Source organism: Triticum dicoccoides, chromosome 7B (genome assembly GCF_002162155.2).
Source record: "Triticum dicoccoides isolate Atlit2015 ecotype Zavitan chromosome 7B, WEW_v2.0, whole genome shotgun sequence".
In the NCBI taxonomy this organism is placed as follows: Eukaryota; Viridiplantae; Streptophyta; class Magnoliopsida; order Poales; family Poaceae; genus Triticum; species Triticum dicoccoides.
This window is the reverse complement of record NC_041393.1, coordinates 64,216,779-64,234,185: the sequence shown is the minus strand read 5'-3', so window position 1 is coordinate 64,234,185 and position 17,407 is coordinate 64,216,779. Positions and strand designations below refer to the sequence as shown.

At 40.6% G+C, this 17,407-nt stretch overlaps 2 protein-coding genes across 3 annotated transcripts; one reads left to right on the top strand and one right to left on the bottom strand.

Moving 5' to 3' along the window:
* The first annotated feature begins 3,719 nt into the window (after nucleotides 1–3,719).
* Nucleotides 3,720–4,394, top strand: LOC119336922 (hydrophobic protein OSR8-like). The gene is made up of 2 exons (XM_037609012.1): nucleotides 3,720–3,938; nucleotides 4,041–4,394. Exons 1-2 carry the CDS (start codon nucleotides 3,843–3,845, stop codon nucleotides 4,182–4,184), a joined length of 240 nt encoding a protein of 79 aa, XP_037464909.1. The 5' UTR covers nucleotides 3,720–3,842; the 3' UTR covers nucleotides 4,185–4,394.
* Nucleotides 4,395–4,425: 31 nt separating this feature from the next.
* On the bottom strand, nucleotides 4,426–17,127 carry LOC119336921 (ABC transporter C family member 13-like). Of its 2 annotated transcripts, XM_037609009.1 has the most exons (36): nucleotides 16,880–17,127; nucleotides 16,750–16,790; nucleotides 16,576–16,660; nucleotides 15,626–15,790; nucleotides 15,422–15,550; nucleotides 15,081–15,181; nucleotides 14,550–14,619; nucleotides 13,824–14,078; nucleotides 13,316–13,385; nucleotides 12,862–12,922; nucleotides 11,961–12,048; nucleotides 11,403–11,521; nucleotides 11,205–11,302; nucleotides 10,827–10,893; nucleotides 10,582–10,699; nucleotides 10,378–10,494; nucleotides 10,207–10,287; nucleotides 9,867–10,121; nucleotides 9,383–9,484; nucleotides 9,235–9,302; nucleotides 8,962–9,093; nucleotides 8,736–8,883; nucleotides 8,315–8,598; nucleotides 8,071–8,218; nucleotides 7,743–7,918; nucleotides 7,559–7,670; nucleotides 7,406–7,459; nucleotides 6,881–7,003; nucleotides 6,476–6,574; nucleotides 6,269–6,361; nucleotides 6,038–6,148; nucleotides 5,803–5,964; nucleotides 5,543–5,730; nucleotides 5,226–5,415; nucleotides 4,935–5,102; nucleotides 4,426–4,705 (listed from the first exon to the last, which is right to left on the bottom strand). In XM_037609009.1, the coding sequence occupies exons 1-36, from the start codon at nucleotides 16,907–16,909 to the stop codon at nucleotides 4,628–4,630; spliced, it is 4,386 nt and encodes a 1,461-aa protein (XP_037464906.1). In that variant the 5' UTR covers nucleotides 16,910–17,127; the 3' UTR covers nucleotides 4,426–4,627. The 2 variants fall into 2 exon arrangements, with proteins under 2 accessions (XP_037464906.1, XP_037464907.1); XM_037609010.1 differs by lacking the exons at nucleotides 16,576–16,660; nucleotides 16,750–16,790; nucleotides 16,880–17,127 and having other exon boundaries at nucleotides 4,451–4,705; nucleotides 15,422–15,546; nucleotides 15,626–15,730.
* Between the last annotated feature and the right edge of the window lie 280 nt (nucleotides 17,128–17,407).

Below are 17,407 nucleotides of genomic sequence, written 5' to 3'. Positions count from 1 at the left end.
CACATAAAATCAGTAAAGGCATGAAAACATTTGTTTGCACATAAAATTTATTCGCGTTTCAAATGCCAAAACACATAACTACCCTAAGTATTACAGAGATTCCCCTTTGGGTGTGAAACACAGAAGAAAGTGATGATAGTGAAGCCGATCACATCCCAGATCTTTGGGTGTGAAACTTTTTCTTCGTGTATGTCCCTTTGCGCCGTAACCATGGAAAATCTTCATCATTTAACGGGATGCTCGGGTCAATATTCACTGTGAATGGAGCAATTTCATCAAACTTTTCATAATCTTCTGACTTGTCTATCTTGTCATCCACTCCCATGATGTTTCTCTTCCCAGAAAGAACTATGTGCCGCTTTGGCTCATCGTACGATGCATTCGCTTTCTTATCTTTTCTTTTTCTTGGCTTGGTAGACATGTCCTTCACATAGAAAATCTGTGCCACATCATTGGCTAGGACGAATGGTTCGTCTGCATACACAGATTGTTGAGATCCACTGTTGTCATTCCGTACTGCGGGTCTTCCATTGCAGCAATTCCAGTGTGGTGCCCAGCTTTTTCTTGTCACCTACGCAATTCGGATACAACAATTTTTTGTGATCCTCTAACATGCGCTGCAACTTCTTCTTCTCCAAATCACTTGCGCAGTTTCTCTTTGCATCGGCAATGGCCCGACCTAGATCATCAACGGGCTCATCTGATGCCTCTTCTTCAGCTTCTTCCCGCATTGTCGGCTCAGCTTCTTCCCGCATTACCGGCTCAACTTCTTCCCCCATTGTTGTATCATCGTATTCAAGGAACCCATGGTCAGGATAGCTGTCGTCGTCCTCTTCTTCTTCATTGTCTTCCATCATAACCCCTCTTTCTCCGTGCTTGGTCCAAATATTATAGTGGGGCATGAAACCGGACTCAAAACAGGTGGACGTGAATGGTTCTTGACGTAGAGTAATTGCGACCATTCTTACAGCCAGCACATGGACAAGGCATAAAACCATCCGCCCGCTTGTTTGCCTCAGCCGCAAGCAGAAAAGTATGCACGCCCTCAACGAACTGGGGAGAGCATCGGTCATTGTACATCCATTGCCGACTCATCTTCATTACACAACACCGAATAGACCAAATTAATACAAGTTCATACATAAAGTTCATACAACACTTAAATGCAACAAACAAATAACTCTCTAGCTAAAGCATTTAAATGCAACAATAAATGCGATCAAGATCGCAACTAAGGTAACAATTGAACCAACATGATACCAAGCCTCACTATCAATGGCATATTTCCTAATCTTTCTAATCTTCAAGTGCATTTTCTCCATCTTGATCTTGTGATCATCGACGACATCGGCAACATGCAACTCCAATTCCATCTTCTCCCCCTCAATTCTTTTCAATTTTTCTTTCAAGTACTCGTTTCTCTTTCAACTAAATTTAACCTCTCGATAATAGGGTCGGTTGGAATTTCCGGTTCACATACCTCCTAGATAAAAATATCTATGTCAACTTGATGGGCATAATTTATCATAAACATGAAATGCAACAAATAGTTTTAAAAGAGAATATACCACATCCGAATCATAACAAGGACGAGGGCCGACGGGGACGGATATCAAAACCATGGCACTATGTATAACAAGCAACGTACAGGTAAGATAATTATTATACGAGTAACTATATATCCAAATCACACAAACATCAATTTTTTATATAAAATTTCATGAACAAGAGGCTCACCACAAGGTGGTGCCGGCGACGGGACGGTGCGGGCGATCGACGGTGGTTACGACGGAGATTTAGAAGGCACTAAGTAAACCACACCTACATATGCAAACTAAGTGTTATTTTGACCTCAAATTGCATATAAATCAAATATTACCACATATAATTCCTCCCAAATTACTAAAACCCACAATTAATCACTATATAAACCAATGCAAGAGCTAATCTAGCAATGAGAGATGAAAGGACAAAGTTGCTAATCTTGGTGATCATTTGAATGGATGAGGGCCTGCAAATCTTGACAAATTTGGGGCAAATTTTGTGATGAACTCGAGAGGAAGAAGGGAAGAACAGAGGAGAGGGAGAGGGGAAAGGGGGAAGAACAGAGTGCGGATGGACGAAGGGTTTATATAGGACGACCTTTAGTACCGATTCGTGCCACGAACTGGTATTAAAGGTGCTGGAAGGGCCCCACTCTGACAACATCCTGCCACCACTTTCTTTAGTACCGGTTCGTGGCACGAACCGGTGCTAAAGGTTCGCCACGAACCGGTACTAAAGAGCTTCTCCCGCCTAGCCGTTGGAACCGGCACTAATGGACACATTAGTGTCGGTTCTGTTACAAACCGGGACTAATGTGTCTCACATTTGACCCTTTTTCTACTAGTGGACGACGATGATGACGACGAGTCCGCAGGTGCCGCCGCTTCCTACGTCTTCGTTGCCTGACCAACCAATAAAACCGTGGCCATCCCCTGAATGCATCCCCTGCATTGATCTTTGTATGGACCTTGCCCAAATACAAGCTCAGCCTGCCGATTGCTAAACTCCGTTGAGTTTAAGGAATTTTACATTTTATTATTGTAGGAGTAGGAAAGAAAGCATAAAGGAGATTTAAAAAACGAGCAAAAGAAATCCTACGTGCAGATGAAACGAGCAAAAGAACTCTGGAACTGTTCGTGCAGATGAAACTTTCATTCACTCCTCTGACCTCTTGGAAGAAATTCTATGTGCTTCCTATGAAAATAAACTTCAATGCAAATCCATTCATGTAGGTCATGCGCTTTTTCTATTCTTGAGTTTTTAAAGACCTACAAATCAAGGAGGCAACAGGGAGATATCTTAAGAAAGTATAGTTTAGGAAAAGTTGATGTAAACTCTATGATGTCTTAGGACATGTACAATGATGATATATTAGTGATGCCACGTGGGATAATTGCTTAGAAAGAGAGAGAGAGAGAAATGAAACAAAAAGAAAAACAGATGAAACTTGTTGTATCTCACATCGGATAATAGTGAAAGAAGATTTGGGTGGCTTCGGTTTGTAGTTTTTACCCGACTTGAGCATCACCGCTTCAAGTCCACCCGTTGGACTTGGACTCTGATCTAGATCCGAACATGACCGAAGAGGAGAGGGGAGATGGGAATGAGAGTGAGAGTTAGGCTTAGGGTTTGGTGCGGATTGGAACGGATGGATCAGGACAGGCCAACATGGCCAGACATGTCCGCAAAACCCAATTTCCACCCCCCACATTTGGGATAAGCTTGAGGCGATCGCGACAATTCGGATAAATGAGTGGCTTTTATGAGATTTTTTCGGACAGTCCGTTCAATTCAATTCATCTGAACAGATGATGTGACTATGAGGAGGATGATTGGAGATGCTCTAATGGTGCCTTTTCAACTTCAACTTTTCCCCGCAAACAAAAGGAACTGTTTTTTCAACTTCAGTTTGGATGGCCATCGGCACTGGAATGTTGGTTGATGCTTATTCAGAGAATGAGAGTAGCGTTTCAGATTTTGTCGCTCAATACGCAATTTGATAGGACACGTGAGCGTGTGATAAAACCCGAGCTGACCTGTAAAGCGGGACCAACAGACAGAGCTGCCGTGCCTCGCAGAACTTCCAGCCAACCCAACCCGCACAAGTCGCGAGGCCCGCGTCTCCGCGTCCCCCAACCAGCCGAGTCGCGATCTCCCCCACAGAAAAACAGAGCCGCGCACGCATCGTTGGTCCAGCTCCCCTCCCCTCCCCTCCCCTCCCGCAGCTCCGCCCCCGCCTCCGAGTCCGGCGACCGCGAGCAACCCACCCGGAGACAGCTGCGGGCGAGCGAACCGCGATGGGGCTGTGCTCGTGCTGCTGCCGGTGCCTGGAGATCATGTGCGCCATCCTCCTCCCGCCCCTCGGCGTCTGCCTCCGCCACGGCTGCTGCTCCGTACGCCACCAATTTCACCTCCCCGTCCCCGTCCCTCTCTTCGCCGGCTAATCACCGTGTTTCTCTCTCTCTCTCTCTCTCTCCTCCCCGTTTCTGCGGCAGATGGAGTTCTGGATCAGCGTGCTGCTCACCATCCTCGGCTACCTGCCGGGCGTCCTCTACGCCGCCTACGTCATCTGCTCCGTCGACCCCGACCGCGTCCGCCGCCGCGGCGACAGCGACGACGACTACATCTACGTCGCCTGAGCAGCAACCAGCCGCCGCTCCTCCCATCCTGTGGGATTAGGTTAGTGGAATGAACCAGTCCTGTTCCTGCCCCCTGTATATGTACACTTCGGGTGACAGGTTATATACCTGAAATTGGATCCAGATTTGCTGGTACCGTTTAATGCAGTTACTGCTTACTTGCCTGGTTCAGTTGTGGTTGCTGGTTTATGAGTATTTCATCTGGGTTCATTTCAACTTTGCTGTCATGATAATACTTTGATATAACAAATTCCATCCTAGATCCATTTCAGAAAACCTTGAGTTCCAACAAATCGATTCATAAGCTAGAGGATCAGGCTTCCTATAAGCTCTTAGATGCGCATGTGAACTGAAGAAGGTATTAGTGATCAAAGTGAGAGGTACAACTAAGCCCTAGTGTTTCATCTATCAGTACAACAGAGTGGCACATGATTTTTCTAGGATTACATAGATGCCTTCGCAAATCGTGAGAATCTTGATCTGTTGTCATTCATAAGAACCTCCGGGTTTCCTTCTTCAACCTAAATTTGGAGGAAATAGAGTTAAATGCTATTCTAACAAGGTGAGCGAAGGGCATTTCTAATGATTTGAACATAGTATAACCACGGTGCTGCAGATGTCCAATGAAGGGCATCTGATTCACGTTGCCGTTTGTTCATTTCTGTGAAGCATTTTTGTTGCATCCAGATTTTGACTCTTCAGGTATATATCATCACTAAGAGATTACAAAAGCATAATGGCATGACTTACCAGTTTGCCTTGATCAAGAACTAGAATATTGTCCATCTTCATCACAGTTGAAATGCGGTGGGCTATTGTGAGGACCGTCATGCCCTTGCATTCAGCAGAAATAGTATTCTGTAACAGGAATGCTGTCTGATTGTCAACATTGGCTGTGCACTCATCAAGGCAAAGTACCTGTAGAATCATTAGCAAGTTGAACTTCTTTGAGCAACTACGTGGCACGCAACTTAACATCATAAACTTTTGCTGCTGCTGAAACTTGCAGAAATTTTGAATAGACCAACACAGTATAGATACCTTTGATGATTTTAGGATAGCACGGGCTAGACATAGGAGTTGTCGCTGGCCTACTGAAAAGGATCCACCACTTTCTTTCACATGGATATTGAGTCCTCCTATTGATTCTATCTCTGCCTTCATATGGCATTTTTCAAGAGCTTCCCATATCCTGATATCTGTTGTTATACCGAAAGGGTCTAGGTTTTCCCTGTTTGTCAACTGAAAATTAGAATGCTGGAGATAGGTTTCTCTGTTTAGTTCTCTAAATGTCCAACCAATGCCCACAAAATTGTACAAGTCAGAAAAGAGAGAAATAAGAGCAACCAATAGTTTACCTCAAAGAACCATCAAACAAAAACGGACTCTGCGGTACTACTGCAAAATGTGCACGAAGATCTCGGACAGCAACTTTGGCCACATCAAAACCGTCTACTAAGATGCGACCATTGCAGATTGGAGTTAAACGGAAAAGTGCATTCAGTATACTGGATTTTCCTGCTCCGGTCCTTCCTATTATTCCAACCTAATAAACCAGGGCAGTTTAATGGTAGTTTTCTGAATGACTCAAATAAGAATGTGCAGACAGTTACCATACCTGCATGCCAGATTCAATATGGAATGATATTTCATCCAAAGCTGGTGGTAGATCCGCTTTGTACCTTAGAGTTACATGCTCAAACTCAATCTTCCCTTCTGTTGGCCAACTTTTATCAGGAGATTCTGATCCCTGGAGTTCTTCTTGAGGTATATCGACATACTGCAAGCATTATTGAATTATTAGAGGAAAATATGCTTGTCACTAACAGGCAGAATATTTCTTGGCTTTTTACCTCAACAACCCTCTCAACAGAGATCATTTCCTTTTCTGTCTCTGTAAAAGTGGTTAAGAAGCTATTCAACAGTGATACAACAGGTGCTGCATACGATAACGCCAGGCCAACCTGCAGTGTATTTTCTCTATCTTAAATTCTATATAGTTCAAACATACCAATATTTTCAACAGGAACAGAAATGTAAAAAAATGAGCCTGGAGTTGGTAATTTCTTCCCTGTCATACTTACCAGTCCAGGTGTACCAAACTTAACAGGAGAGTTGCTATGGAAGCCAACAACGGAAATCACAGCGATGAATAAAATGATCAACCCTGCCAACAACTAAAGTGATCTCCTAGTTAATACATTGACTGCGCAATAGGCCTAACTAATAGAGAAAGCTTCATGGTTTCATAACAGAAGATGAAGTTACTATCCCTTGACAAAGAATTATACCTGGAGTCTTAGTGAGAGCCACAGACTAGCAGTAAGCTCAGAGTAGGATGTTTTCTGATATAGTGTCAGTTGTTGGATGAACCTCTCTAAGAAAAAATCCTGTGTATTCTACCGTCAGTATCTTGAACAAATCATATCAACACAAGTCACTCGAGCTTTAAAGTTCTACTCCCTCCGTTCCTAAATGTAAGACTTCTTATGGATTCCACTATAGACTAGACGCAGAGCAAAATGAATGAATCTACACTCTAAAATATGTCTATATACATCCGTATGTAGTTCATAGTGAAATCTCTAAAAGGTCTTATATTTAGGAACGGAGGGAGTAACAGCTAGGTTCAAATGAAGGTAAAGGCTCTGGTATCCTTCGTATAATTTTTAATAGTCTTGATGTAATTAACATACCTCCTTTTGGAATGATCTTATCGTTGATGAACCATCAAGTGTCTCTGTAAAAGATGAATAGATAGGTGAACGAGCAACACTGTCAAGCCGTCGTACTTCACGTGATGTCGACCTGTAATAGAACTGCACAGAATGTTAATTTGTTTCTCCAAAAGTAGAGCATGTGTACAGTGCGAAAGAATCAGATTCCACACTGTAAATGTATTTAGGCTAACAAGATGAGTTCTGCACTACATATGAGCTCCTTACAGTCTGTTTTCAGTTTTGTGGAAGGCTCTCCTGAAATGCATGTTATGCAGTAGAACTTTATAGTTGATACCATAAGTGCCAATCAGTTTTATTTTTTTTGCGGGGTAAGTGCCAATCAGTTTATCACATTATTCGAACATTCTCAATGCATGTTATATATCAGTATATAACATGCATTGAGAATGTTCGAATAATGAATTTTTAAAAATTGGAAGAATGTTAAGGACCAAAGCCTTAGTGAAGAACAGCACAAACTAAGGAAATCGATAACAGTACCTGCACTTTGCTGTAGATAAGCCAGAGAGGGACTAAGATGAGTAGAAACGTAACCTGTGTGGGAACGTTCATGAGTTACAAGCTAAGTGGATTGGTTTATTTGAATATAATGTTGGCCCACATTAGAATTATAGTAAACTATTGCATATTTACCTGTGAATAACACAAAACAACAAGGGTGCCAAGTAAGCCGAAGAAGTTGGCCACAAATATATTGAGGATAAATGGAAGAGAATCATCAACAGTGTAGAGGTCTGACGATAATCTGGAAGTTCATAAAGTTCATCAAGGGTGTTTCTGTATTGCAGAGTTTGCTGAAGATTCCTGACATACTAACCTATTCAGTATTCGGCCACTGGGATTTTGGTCGAAAAAAGAAACCGGGGCACCGATTAGACTGCCAAGAAGATCGGCATGTATCTGAATTGCCGCACACAGACCGCCATATGCAAAAGAAAATGCCCTTCCCAATGTGAAAAAGGAGTTGATTATGCCAAACCCAGCAAGGATAGTCTACAGAGATCAAAATCATGAATGAGCATAAATGCACATCAGATCTTATTTATTTCACACACTGCCTTCTGTTTTGAGTGACCAGATATAGATAACATGTTTATGATAATAACTGTTCAAATTCAGTAGACTTAGATAGAGAGCACTCTTACCAGATAAAATCTTGTGTTATTGGTGCCTGAGCTGCTATCCACCCAGTAAGTCAACCAAAGATCATTGCCATTACGAGATGCTTGCATTAAGAATGCAGTCACAAATATCAGAAATACCATTGACCACCCTGCAAGTGTTGCATATTTTCTGTAGAAATAATCATTTCGGTTTAGTCGTAGTAGGAAGTTTAAGAAGCTTCCACTGTTCAATGCAGTAAATCAACAACATTGCAAAACAACTCACTTGTACACAATTATCTCAACCATGCCTTCTTTCCTGCCCTCTGCTTCAGTCTGATCTCTTTGTTCCTCCTGATCAACCACTGAACCATTGTCAAGCACATCTTTAGTGTTGAATTCAAAGGTGCTTGGTCCTTTATTTTTTTGTGAACTTGTTGCTGAGACAGCAGATGAACTATCTGGATTAGATATTTTTGAATATGGAGTTGCCAAGAAACTGTCCAATGTCCCGAACCATTTGACAAATCCATTAGCCATGACCACAATCATATCTGCAGCATAAATAGCCTGAAGAAAAAAAGGAAACGTTTTTGTTGTTTTAGTGGAAGCTATCTTCATTTTCTTGCTATCAAATTAAATGCTCGTTTCATGTATTTAGAAACAACATGCTACAATTTGTTTTGGTGAGATCAGAAAATCATTACCTGGAGATTGTGGGTGCTTAATAATCGTGTTTTTCGCTTCATTTGCGGTCCCATAATGGCTTTTTTGAGGATCCATGAAGCAACCTGTGAGTCAACTGCACTAAGTATATCATCGAACAAGTATACATCAGAGTCATGATACAAAGCCCTGCAAGTATATGATCACGTTGTTAGTACAAAAACTTTGGACTTTCCAGTGTCAACTGCACAATGTTTTTAATATAACCTTGCCAATGCTAGACGGGCTCTCTGTCCACCCGATAAGTTGAGACCTTTCTCTCCAATATGTGACATATCTCCCCCAATCATTGTTGAGATGTCAACATCAAGGGTACATGCTTGTATTACTTCTTCATATCTACATAAATGCTCCAACACAGAATAATAATTAAAATAAGACACAATAAACACCAGGTAATTCAGCTTTAAGAAAAAAAAAGCACCACCATTAGCAGAACAAGTGATTCTTATTGGTAAAGCTAACATTTTAATAATCTACCTCCTTGTGTCAAATCCTTTTCCAAGCAAAATGTTATCCCGTAAAGACCCAGATAATATCCAAGGTACCTACAAAAACCAATGAAAAATTTAAGTTTTATGCAGTTCAACTGCGAATCTTAAGCCATCTCTAAATCATAAAGTACAACCTGTGGTACATATGCAACTGAACCGCATGAGTTAATAGAACCACTGATGACAGACATCTCTCCAATGATAGAGTTCAGCAAAGATGACTTGCCTGAACCAACCTGAAAATGAACATAATATTATTATTTTTCCAATTAACAGAAAACAACTGCAATAGCCACAACACTCTACAAGAGTGGTTATTTTTACTCCTCTTGGCAAATTAAGGTGCTTAATAGAAAGCCTTGTGAAAGTTCCCTATCCAACTATCAGTATCAAATCAAACGCAAATTTGCATTATAGCAGTGTCAGAGAATCGATGAAGCTGGAGAAAAGAAAAAAAAAGTGTGGCAATGAAAATTTAAGAAGGTGTCACTCAAAGTATTGCAAATTCAAATATTATTTTCAGCCAGTAATACAGTATCCCCAAGGTATTCTTTCACCAACTAAAAAGAGAAATATTCAAAGAAAGTAGTAGGATAATTATACAATTTTAAAAGTCACCTCGCCTACGATCGCAATGAAGAGGCCGTTCTGTAGCTGCAGAGATATGTCTCTGAGAATTATTTGGGGCTCAACAGTGGAGATACTAGACCAAGAACAACATAGGTTCCTGATTATAACAGCTGTGGGATCATAGATTGTTTCAGTATGTCTGTTGGAATCATCCTTTACAACGTCACTTGAGATGGTCAACTCGGAAGAGCAATGCTCTGGAGTAGACAAATAGTTGTGCAATCTTCTGCTAGAGATAAAAGACTGCAATACCAGAGAATACAGGTAAGGTTACAGTGGTAGAGATGCATCTGGCATTACAATAGCAGATAGAGATCATCTAACTTACATCAATCATCCCATTAATAACCCATGGCAATGAGTTTAAGGGGGATATTAATGTGTTGAAGAGTGCGACACAAGTGAAAACCTGTAAGAAGGAATAAAATGTATGGAGTTTTTGTCACACCCCGAGACCCGAGGGCAAGTTTCAAACATATAATTCAAGATATTGCTTTACTGTGGCGGCATCCAGTGAGTGGCCCATTATTGCAAATACGGAAAAGGTGAAAAGGGAGAACAATGTTGGCGTGGTTGCCCAGAAATAGACACACCATGCATCCAGATATTTTCGAGTCTGTCAGGAAAAGAAGCACCTGTGAGTTCTAGTGCCAAAAATGCAACTTGATAGAAATTTTAAAATTGCTAACAAGCAACTGCACACCGCAAGATGCTTCACTTCTAGTTCTCTTCTTTTATTCAAGCGTTGAATGAATAGTTTGTCCCAGCTGTACATCTTCACTGTTCTAATGTGTGCTAAGAGTTCTCCTGCACAACTTATCCTGTCCACAGAAAAATAGCAACAGACATTTTTGCACAATTATTCAAACTTTTTTTCCATTCCTATTATTCAATTAAGACAATAGTTTCTTTGTTCCACGATAGTAAGAGAGGAATCGCTTATCTCACCTCTCATCCTTTTGCTTCATCATTTTGTGTGTGGCAGTAGCAATCCTTGTAGAAATCCATTTGTTCACTGTAAAATATGGCAGTGTTTTGATGACACAATTTTAACATAAATCTTTAAGTAATGATTAAGAAAGGCCTAGCATGACTTGATGCAATATTTATGGAATCATGGTTGCTTTAAGATGCACATTTTTGTGTGTTAGCGCTAGCATAGGAGGATGTATCTGTCAATGCCCCAGATAAACGGAGACATTGATGAAGTGAGAGGCTGAAGAATGATCTACAAGTAACATGAAAAAATGGGATTTATGACCTGGCAAGTCTCTCGAGATATAAGGAAACCTAGTTCACATTAAACAATTAGAAAAATAGCAATACCTGGTATCAGTATGATTGTTATTGCAAGTCCAGATAGAAATGCATAATTGACTTGTGTATACAGTAGGTAAAGAGCAAGTCCAATCTGCAATGGGAAGCTAACCAAACACCAAAATGTGCAATTCTGCAATTAATTAAGGCGGCACAAGCATACAATTTAAGTCCGTAATAGCCAAGAATCAGTAGAGAATGAAATACCTCCAAGCATCGTGAAGATTGTTACATATGTTTACTGTGCGGTCAACGTCAACAGACATGAAGGTCTGAATCTCTCCTTCAGAAAACCTAGAACGCTCAGATAGACTGAGGCATAGACACTGTTTTTTTAAGGCACATACAAATTGAAAAGGGACAAAGGTAAGTCAAGTAATGTTTGAATGATGCTTCAAGTCTACTGGAAGTTGTTACAAAATTCCTTGTTGATTTTTAAGAACCAAAAAACATTCTACAGCAGCAGCCAGCAACAGAAGATATGCTACAACTATTGTACAATCTCACAAGAATGGTCTAAACAAAACATGAGCTATCATACAAACTACTCATTGGATCCATGTTGAATGTCAGGAAATGGTGACCTAGTGTCCTAGATGATGATTCCTATCGTTCTTGGGAAGTGAATAGTAGCCAAGATGCATACGAAAATCTTAGTAATATGTCCTCATGACCAGTTTAATAAACTATTATTGTACAATGCAAGCAGACTGCAATGTTCTTTGCTTAGATTTTTTCTTTTTAACAGAATTACAGTAGGCATACCTTCCGGTAAACTATTCCCATCATGCTTGATCGCAACATCAACTTGAGCTTTGCAAGACGAAAGGAGTACTGGGTATCTAAAAATGACCTAGCAAACGGTGAAACAGAAATTGAATGAAGTCAATTACTAATGAGATTTGAAAAGATGCACAAGTGGTTAATCATCTGGAAATATTTGTTCAGCATTTATCTCGTTTCACTATTTAGTATGGTCATTACGACAAGTAAAAACCACACTCGTAATACCACAAGAGGTCAGAAACTATAACTGGTGAAGTCATCTTTATTATCATACTTATTCCATTCAGGACGAAACCAATTTAGCTAAAGCAGCTGTAAAATGAACATGTGACACCAGTACAAGTGTACGGCATGATGCAGCATTCTTCAGAAGATAACATGAGAAGACCACAATGCCTATCACATAACCTGTCCGCCAGTGAATAAAAGGCTTACGCAGTTTGCAACTTTAAACTGAAGCTTATTTCGTTCAAAATGAAATTGAAGGCATACTGTGGATCTCAATAAATTCAATACATAAAATGGACTCGGTCACTTTCTGTTAAAAGAAAGACTCGTCACTCTTGTTGAAGTATCAAAAATAAATTTTCATCTTCATAAACTGTGACTATGTTACCACAATTTCACCTATAACGCATAAGTGTCTAAGACTCGGTTAAAAACAACGTCTACACTTTCAAATTTAAAGAAAAAACTAATATGGAACCAACACTCAAGGTGAAGTCGAAATAAAAAAATCATTTTCATAAATTGTCACTATTTTTGCTGCAAAATTCACTTGTAGCTCATCAGTATCTAAGACTGAGTTAAGAATAATGTGTCTAGCTAGACTTCCAAATCACACAAAAACGCACAATTAATTTGTGGTGAGAAGATTTACTTGATAATCGAAGTCAATCCTAGGGAAATGGCAATAATATATCCATCCATGCCAACGGAACCTGACAAAAGAAATGTTGATAAATACCAGAATATGTAGCTTGGTTTATTTACATTGGCTAAAAAGCACAAATAAACCAGTATAATGGATGCTACTTTGATAAGAAACATTATTCAGATACCCTGTTGTTTCATACATCTTGTAGTTTATTTATTGATGAATCCCAACATATTATGCAGTGCTTCTACAAGAACTACCAGCAGAATCCTAAGAACTACTTCTAAAATGCTTGTGAGAATATTTGCTGATCGTCTTTGGTTTTCCTGAGCCATCCATGTGGAGCAAACTAATGAAACACTCTGTATAGTGCAAGTTTTAGTGCCAGAGGAACATGGCAGTTATTATCCTTAGAAATTTTCAGTGGAAAGCCTTGTAGATTTTTAGGAAACAACACCTTCTTGAATAAGCTTTATGAACTTGTTGAGTAGCAGTGGGCTTACAAAACCGATACTGTCATTTACCACCTGCACGAACGGAAATTATGATAATGTATTAAAAAAAACAATCTTTGAATGTAGGGTTCATTCTAGGCAATAATTTTGCCAGCATTCATTGAACAAGATAAAAATTATTAACCAAGTATATCAACCTCCTTTTTGTGAAGTGCTAGCAATATATTAATCACAAAGCTGTCTGTCACAGGACACGTATCAAATTAATAAAATTCATCCCAGCATTTAGTACATGGAGTTCTCAATAGCAATATGATAATCCTTTTTTTGTAACTTGGTTAATATGGTCATGTATGCAACATGGCTATAGAAGGGGGATGCAGAAAGAGATCATGCACTTCTGTGTCATAAATCCCTCGCCCTCTTTAATAAAATTACAAGCCCGAACAACTAATTCATATATACGACATAAATTTACTCAGCTGATATATAATAATTTTAAAAAGGTACCTTTAGTATGCCCAAACGTAAGTAGGACCATCCATAAGCGTAAAACATAGCTCTAAGTAGAGAAGAATCAGCATGGTATTTTTGATGTTCAGCAGTCCAGGAAGACAGAAGTTTGTCATAACAGGAAGCAGTTCTGAGCTCAGCGGGTAATTCAAGTAGATCTGTGAAGTCAAGTTGTCTTCTGATACCAATGTCCATCATTGGATTAACAGACTTAAAAGTCAACAGTTCCCAAACATTGTGCTGCTTATTTACCTGAGAGAACAGGACATAAAGCATAGAGAAATTCAGAACCTGAACTACGTAATTTGGTTAATAGAAGTGAAATATCAGTGTCCAAATTACAAATAATCAAGTAGCAGGAACATTTTTTTTCATACACCAAAGGTTTACATTAATATATTGGCATGGTTTTAGAGGGACATGTTTGCAGGTGTGGATTATAGGATGGCATAACCTTAATATCGATTCAACTATTCCTGCCATGTTTGCAATTGTCAGTTGGAGTTTTCAGCTGTTTGGGGTTGACACCTGCACCCAATAAGGGATGCCATTTGTATCACACAAATCACTTGCTCTCAAAACAAAGATGCCATATATTTTTGACAAGAAAAGTTAACATTAACTTGACGAGTTTAGGCAAAATTATGCATTTATAACATAAAAAATTGCACACGTCCTGAATGTACAACAGGAACTCAAAAAGGGATTACAAAAACGTCATACCAAGTTTGCATTTTCAGCCTCAGAATTTTCATTGTTCGGGATGAGGGGAGCTTCGATAGAGTTAACTTTTCTGAAAGAGAACAACACAGCACACAGCTTTACATGAATTGTGAGGAACACAGCTCAGTATGATTTATAACGATGAATAACAACACAGGGTTGGTTATTCAACAGAGTAGCTAGGTTGCTGTGCTTGGCAAAAGAATTATCTAGCGTGCCTAGGTTAAAGTTAAATAGAGGATACAGCCTGCATGGATCCAAAACAAATTACAGTTGTAGTTTGACTTTGCCTCATTTAGCAATAGCAAACATAAAATAGAGCATGGTAAGATTAAAATAAAGCGCAAGAATGTACTAATTAGAATGACTAAGCATAAGTTATTTATACATGATATACCAATGACTTAGGTTGCATTTCATGATAAGCAACATGCTTGCTCCAAGTATAACTCCTAATTCCTAAAAGATAAAAACTGATTTAATGCATTAATAAAACAATAATGTGATGTAGGTGATTTACAAACCAGTTACCTTTTGTTGCATAATTTGAGTACTGCAGTTATGACAATAAGAAAAAGTCCAAATGTAATTGATGTAGAGAATGAGACGATCTCCATAACATATGCCATTGCCTGTAATGAATACCAAAACAGAGCATAAACTAGATGCTTCTATTTGTGTAGCTGCCATTTCATGTTAATTTATATGCAACTTGCAGTAGCATGCAAGCTAAAGAACAGTGGAATGGACAGAGAATTTGTCGGTTATCATAATACAGCAGAAAATCGTAGAGAAGAGTGTCATAACTCCATAACAAAGAAGCATCACTCAAAGGGAAGAAAAGACGGCAGATTGTGTGTAAAATGGAATACCTTCATTTCTGTGAGCTTGTATTGCAAATGAGGTATCTCTAGAAGAATCTTCAACATCCAGCAGATGCATATGATTGGGTTGCTTAGTATTTCGGACCAAGGGCCATTGGCAGAGATAAGAACAGCTACCTATTCAAAGGACAGACTATAATGGCCGGCTGGAAAGGAAGAGCATGTAGATCGTTATTGTAATGAACCTCTTACCCATGCAAGAAACTGCGAGCACCTGAAGAATGATTCGTGGTTTGGGACATCTATCCCTTCAATTTTCTTCTTTACAAGCACAATTAGTCCAAGCAGAGAAAGGCAGGCTGCAAAGCTAGGTATGCCGAACACAAACAACTTCTCTGGTAAACGTCTCCTGACGTTCTGAAGCAGCATGTGAAATTATAATCGTTAAAAGAACATGGCAAAAAGTAATAACAGTGTATAAAATTATAATCGCTAATTGCAGTCTAATTAACTATTGTTGCGAACAGGACATATTTGCTGATTAAACTTCTGCAACATTTAAGCAACTCTCAGTTCTCCACTTATTCAAACAGGACATATTTGTTCTCCACTAGAAACATCAAACAGATAATTAGCTAGAATCTTTGAGTTCAGCACTCCAATTGGCAGAGCAACCAACCGGCAACAAAGACCTTCAGTGAGTTCTGAAATACTGCATGCAAGTTGCATAGTACCCGAAGGTAGACCTCGCAATTCATCCTTCAGCATATTATTAACTGAACCCCTGTTTCAACCTTATTGTTTGATAGAAGTAAACGCGACACTAGATTAGTATAAGACTATAAGTACATAAATGCTCTGCCTATAAGAAATAGATGTCAGCATCCGACTGTCCTATAATTTGCAAACAGGCAATAACACCTTGAGAATGACAGGTCCCGCAAATAATCAATATATGTTGTCTCTGTCACTAGTTAACTGTCTTGGTGCTTTTTAGACATCCTCAAACTCCAGAGGCCCAATTGCAAGCAAACTGAACTGAACTTGTACGCGATTTTGCTCGGTGCTGCGATGCCTCACCAGTGAGTAATAAGTTGGTGCCATCAACCATGTATCCACTATAAGTATTGATTACTATTTACTTTGATACGAACCAAGTAACCAGGGCATTTAATCAGTTCTGAACCCAATCGGACTAGTACCTCGGCTCTGGACTCGTTCCTCTTGGCGATGAAGAGCGCCAGGACGGCGACCGTGGCGACCACATTCCCCCCGAGCCCCAGCACCGTGCGACGCGGAGGAAAATTAAGGAACGCAAAGCCAAAAAACGATTTCCGATCGTCACCACCCGCACAACGAAGGAGGAAAAAGGATATAAATCCGCGAAGCACGGAGCGAAACGCCTCCCGTGCCAGACCTGCAGAAACCACCGCCGCGTCCTGATCAACAACGCGCGCATTCGAAAAAGGGGGAATCCGGCGCGCGCGAGGGGTTTAGGAGCCGTACCGTCGGATCGCCGGGGCAGAGGAAATCCATGGCGGCGGCGGATCCGCGCGCGGGCGGCGAGCGGAGAGCCGGGGACCACGCTACGGAGCGGAGGAGGGAGAGACCCTCGAGAGTGCCGTCGTCGTCGTCGTCGTCCTCGGGCACATTCCTTCTCCACTCCCTCTCCTTGATTAGTGAGTGCGCCGTGGAGCGAGGGGTTTTGGTGCAACTTTTCCGTCGCCATCTTCCCCCGCTGAGCGGCCGGGCCACATCGAACGCGGGACCCACATGTCATGGCTGGTGAAAAGGGGCTTAAGCTTTTCTGGGAAAAAAAGGAAGAAAGAGAGAAAGCCGCGGCCGCACTAGCGCGACGCGAATGGCGTGCGCGCACGCACCGGGCACGCGGACGCCGGTGTCCGCTCTGCGAGAGTGGGTGGGCTTTTTGTCAGCTTTTTGCCTTTTGGGCTTTGGATCCATCCTACCTCTGTTAGCCTCTCTCATTTCCCTGAAAGAAAAAACTAATCACTCTCTCTCATGTGCTGCCCACTA

Excerpts from the sequence above, each read along its gene's own strand:
- LOC119336922 (XM_037609012.1), top strand. The coding sequence starts at position 3,843 with ATGGGGCTGTGCTCGTGCTGCTGCCGGTGCCTGGAGATCATGTGCGCC. Across the intron at positions 3,939-4,040 it reads TCCGCCACGGCTGCTGCTCC|ATGGAGTTCTGGATCAGCGT; the intron begins GTACGCCACCAA and ends TTTCTGCGGCAG.
- LOC119336921 (XM_037609009.1), bottom strand. The coding sequence starts at position 16,909 with ATGGATTTCCTCTGCCCCGGCGATCCGACG. Across the intron at positions 16,791-16,879 it reads TCTGCCCCGGCGATCCGACG|GTCTGGCACGGGAGGCGTTT; the intron begins GTACGGCTCCTA and ends TGGTTTCTGCAG. Across the intron at positions 10,288-10,377 it reads ACTCACTGGATGCCGCCACA|GTTTTCACTTGTGTCGCACT; the intron begins GTAAAGCAATAT and ends TCCTTCTTACAG.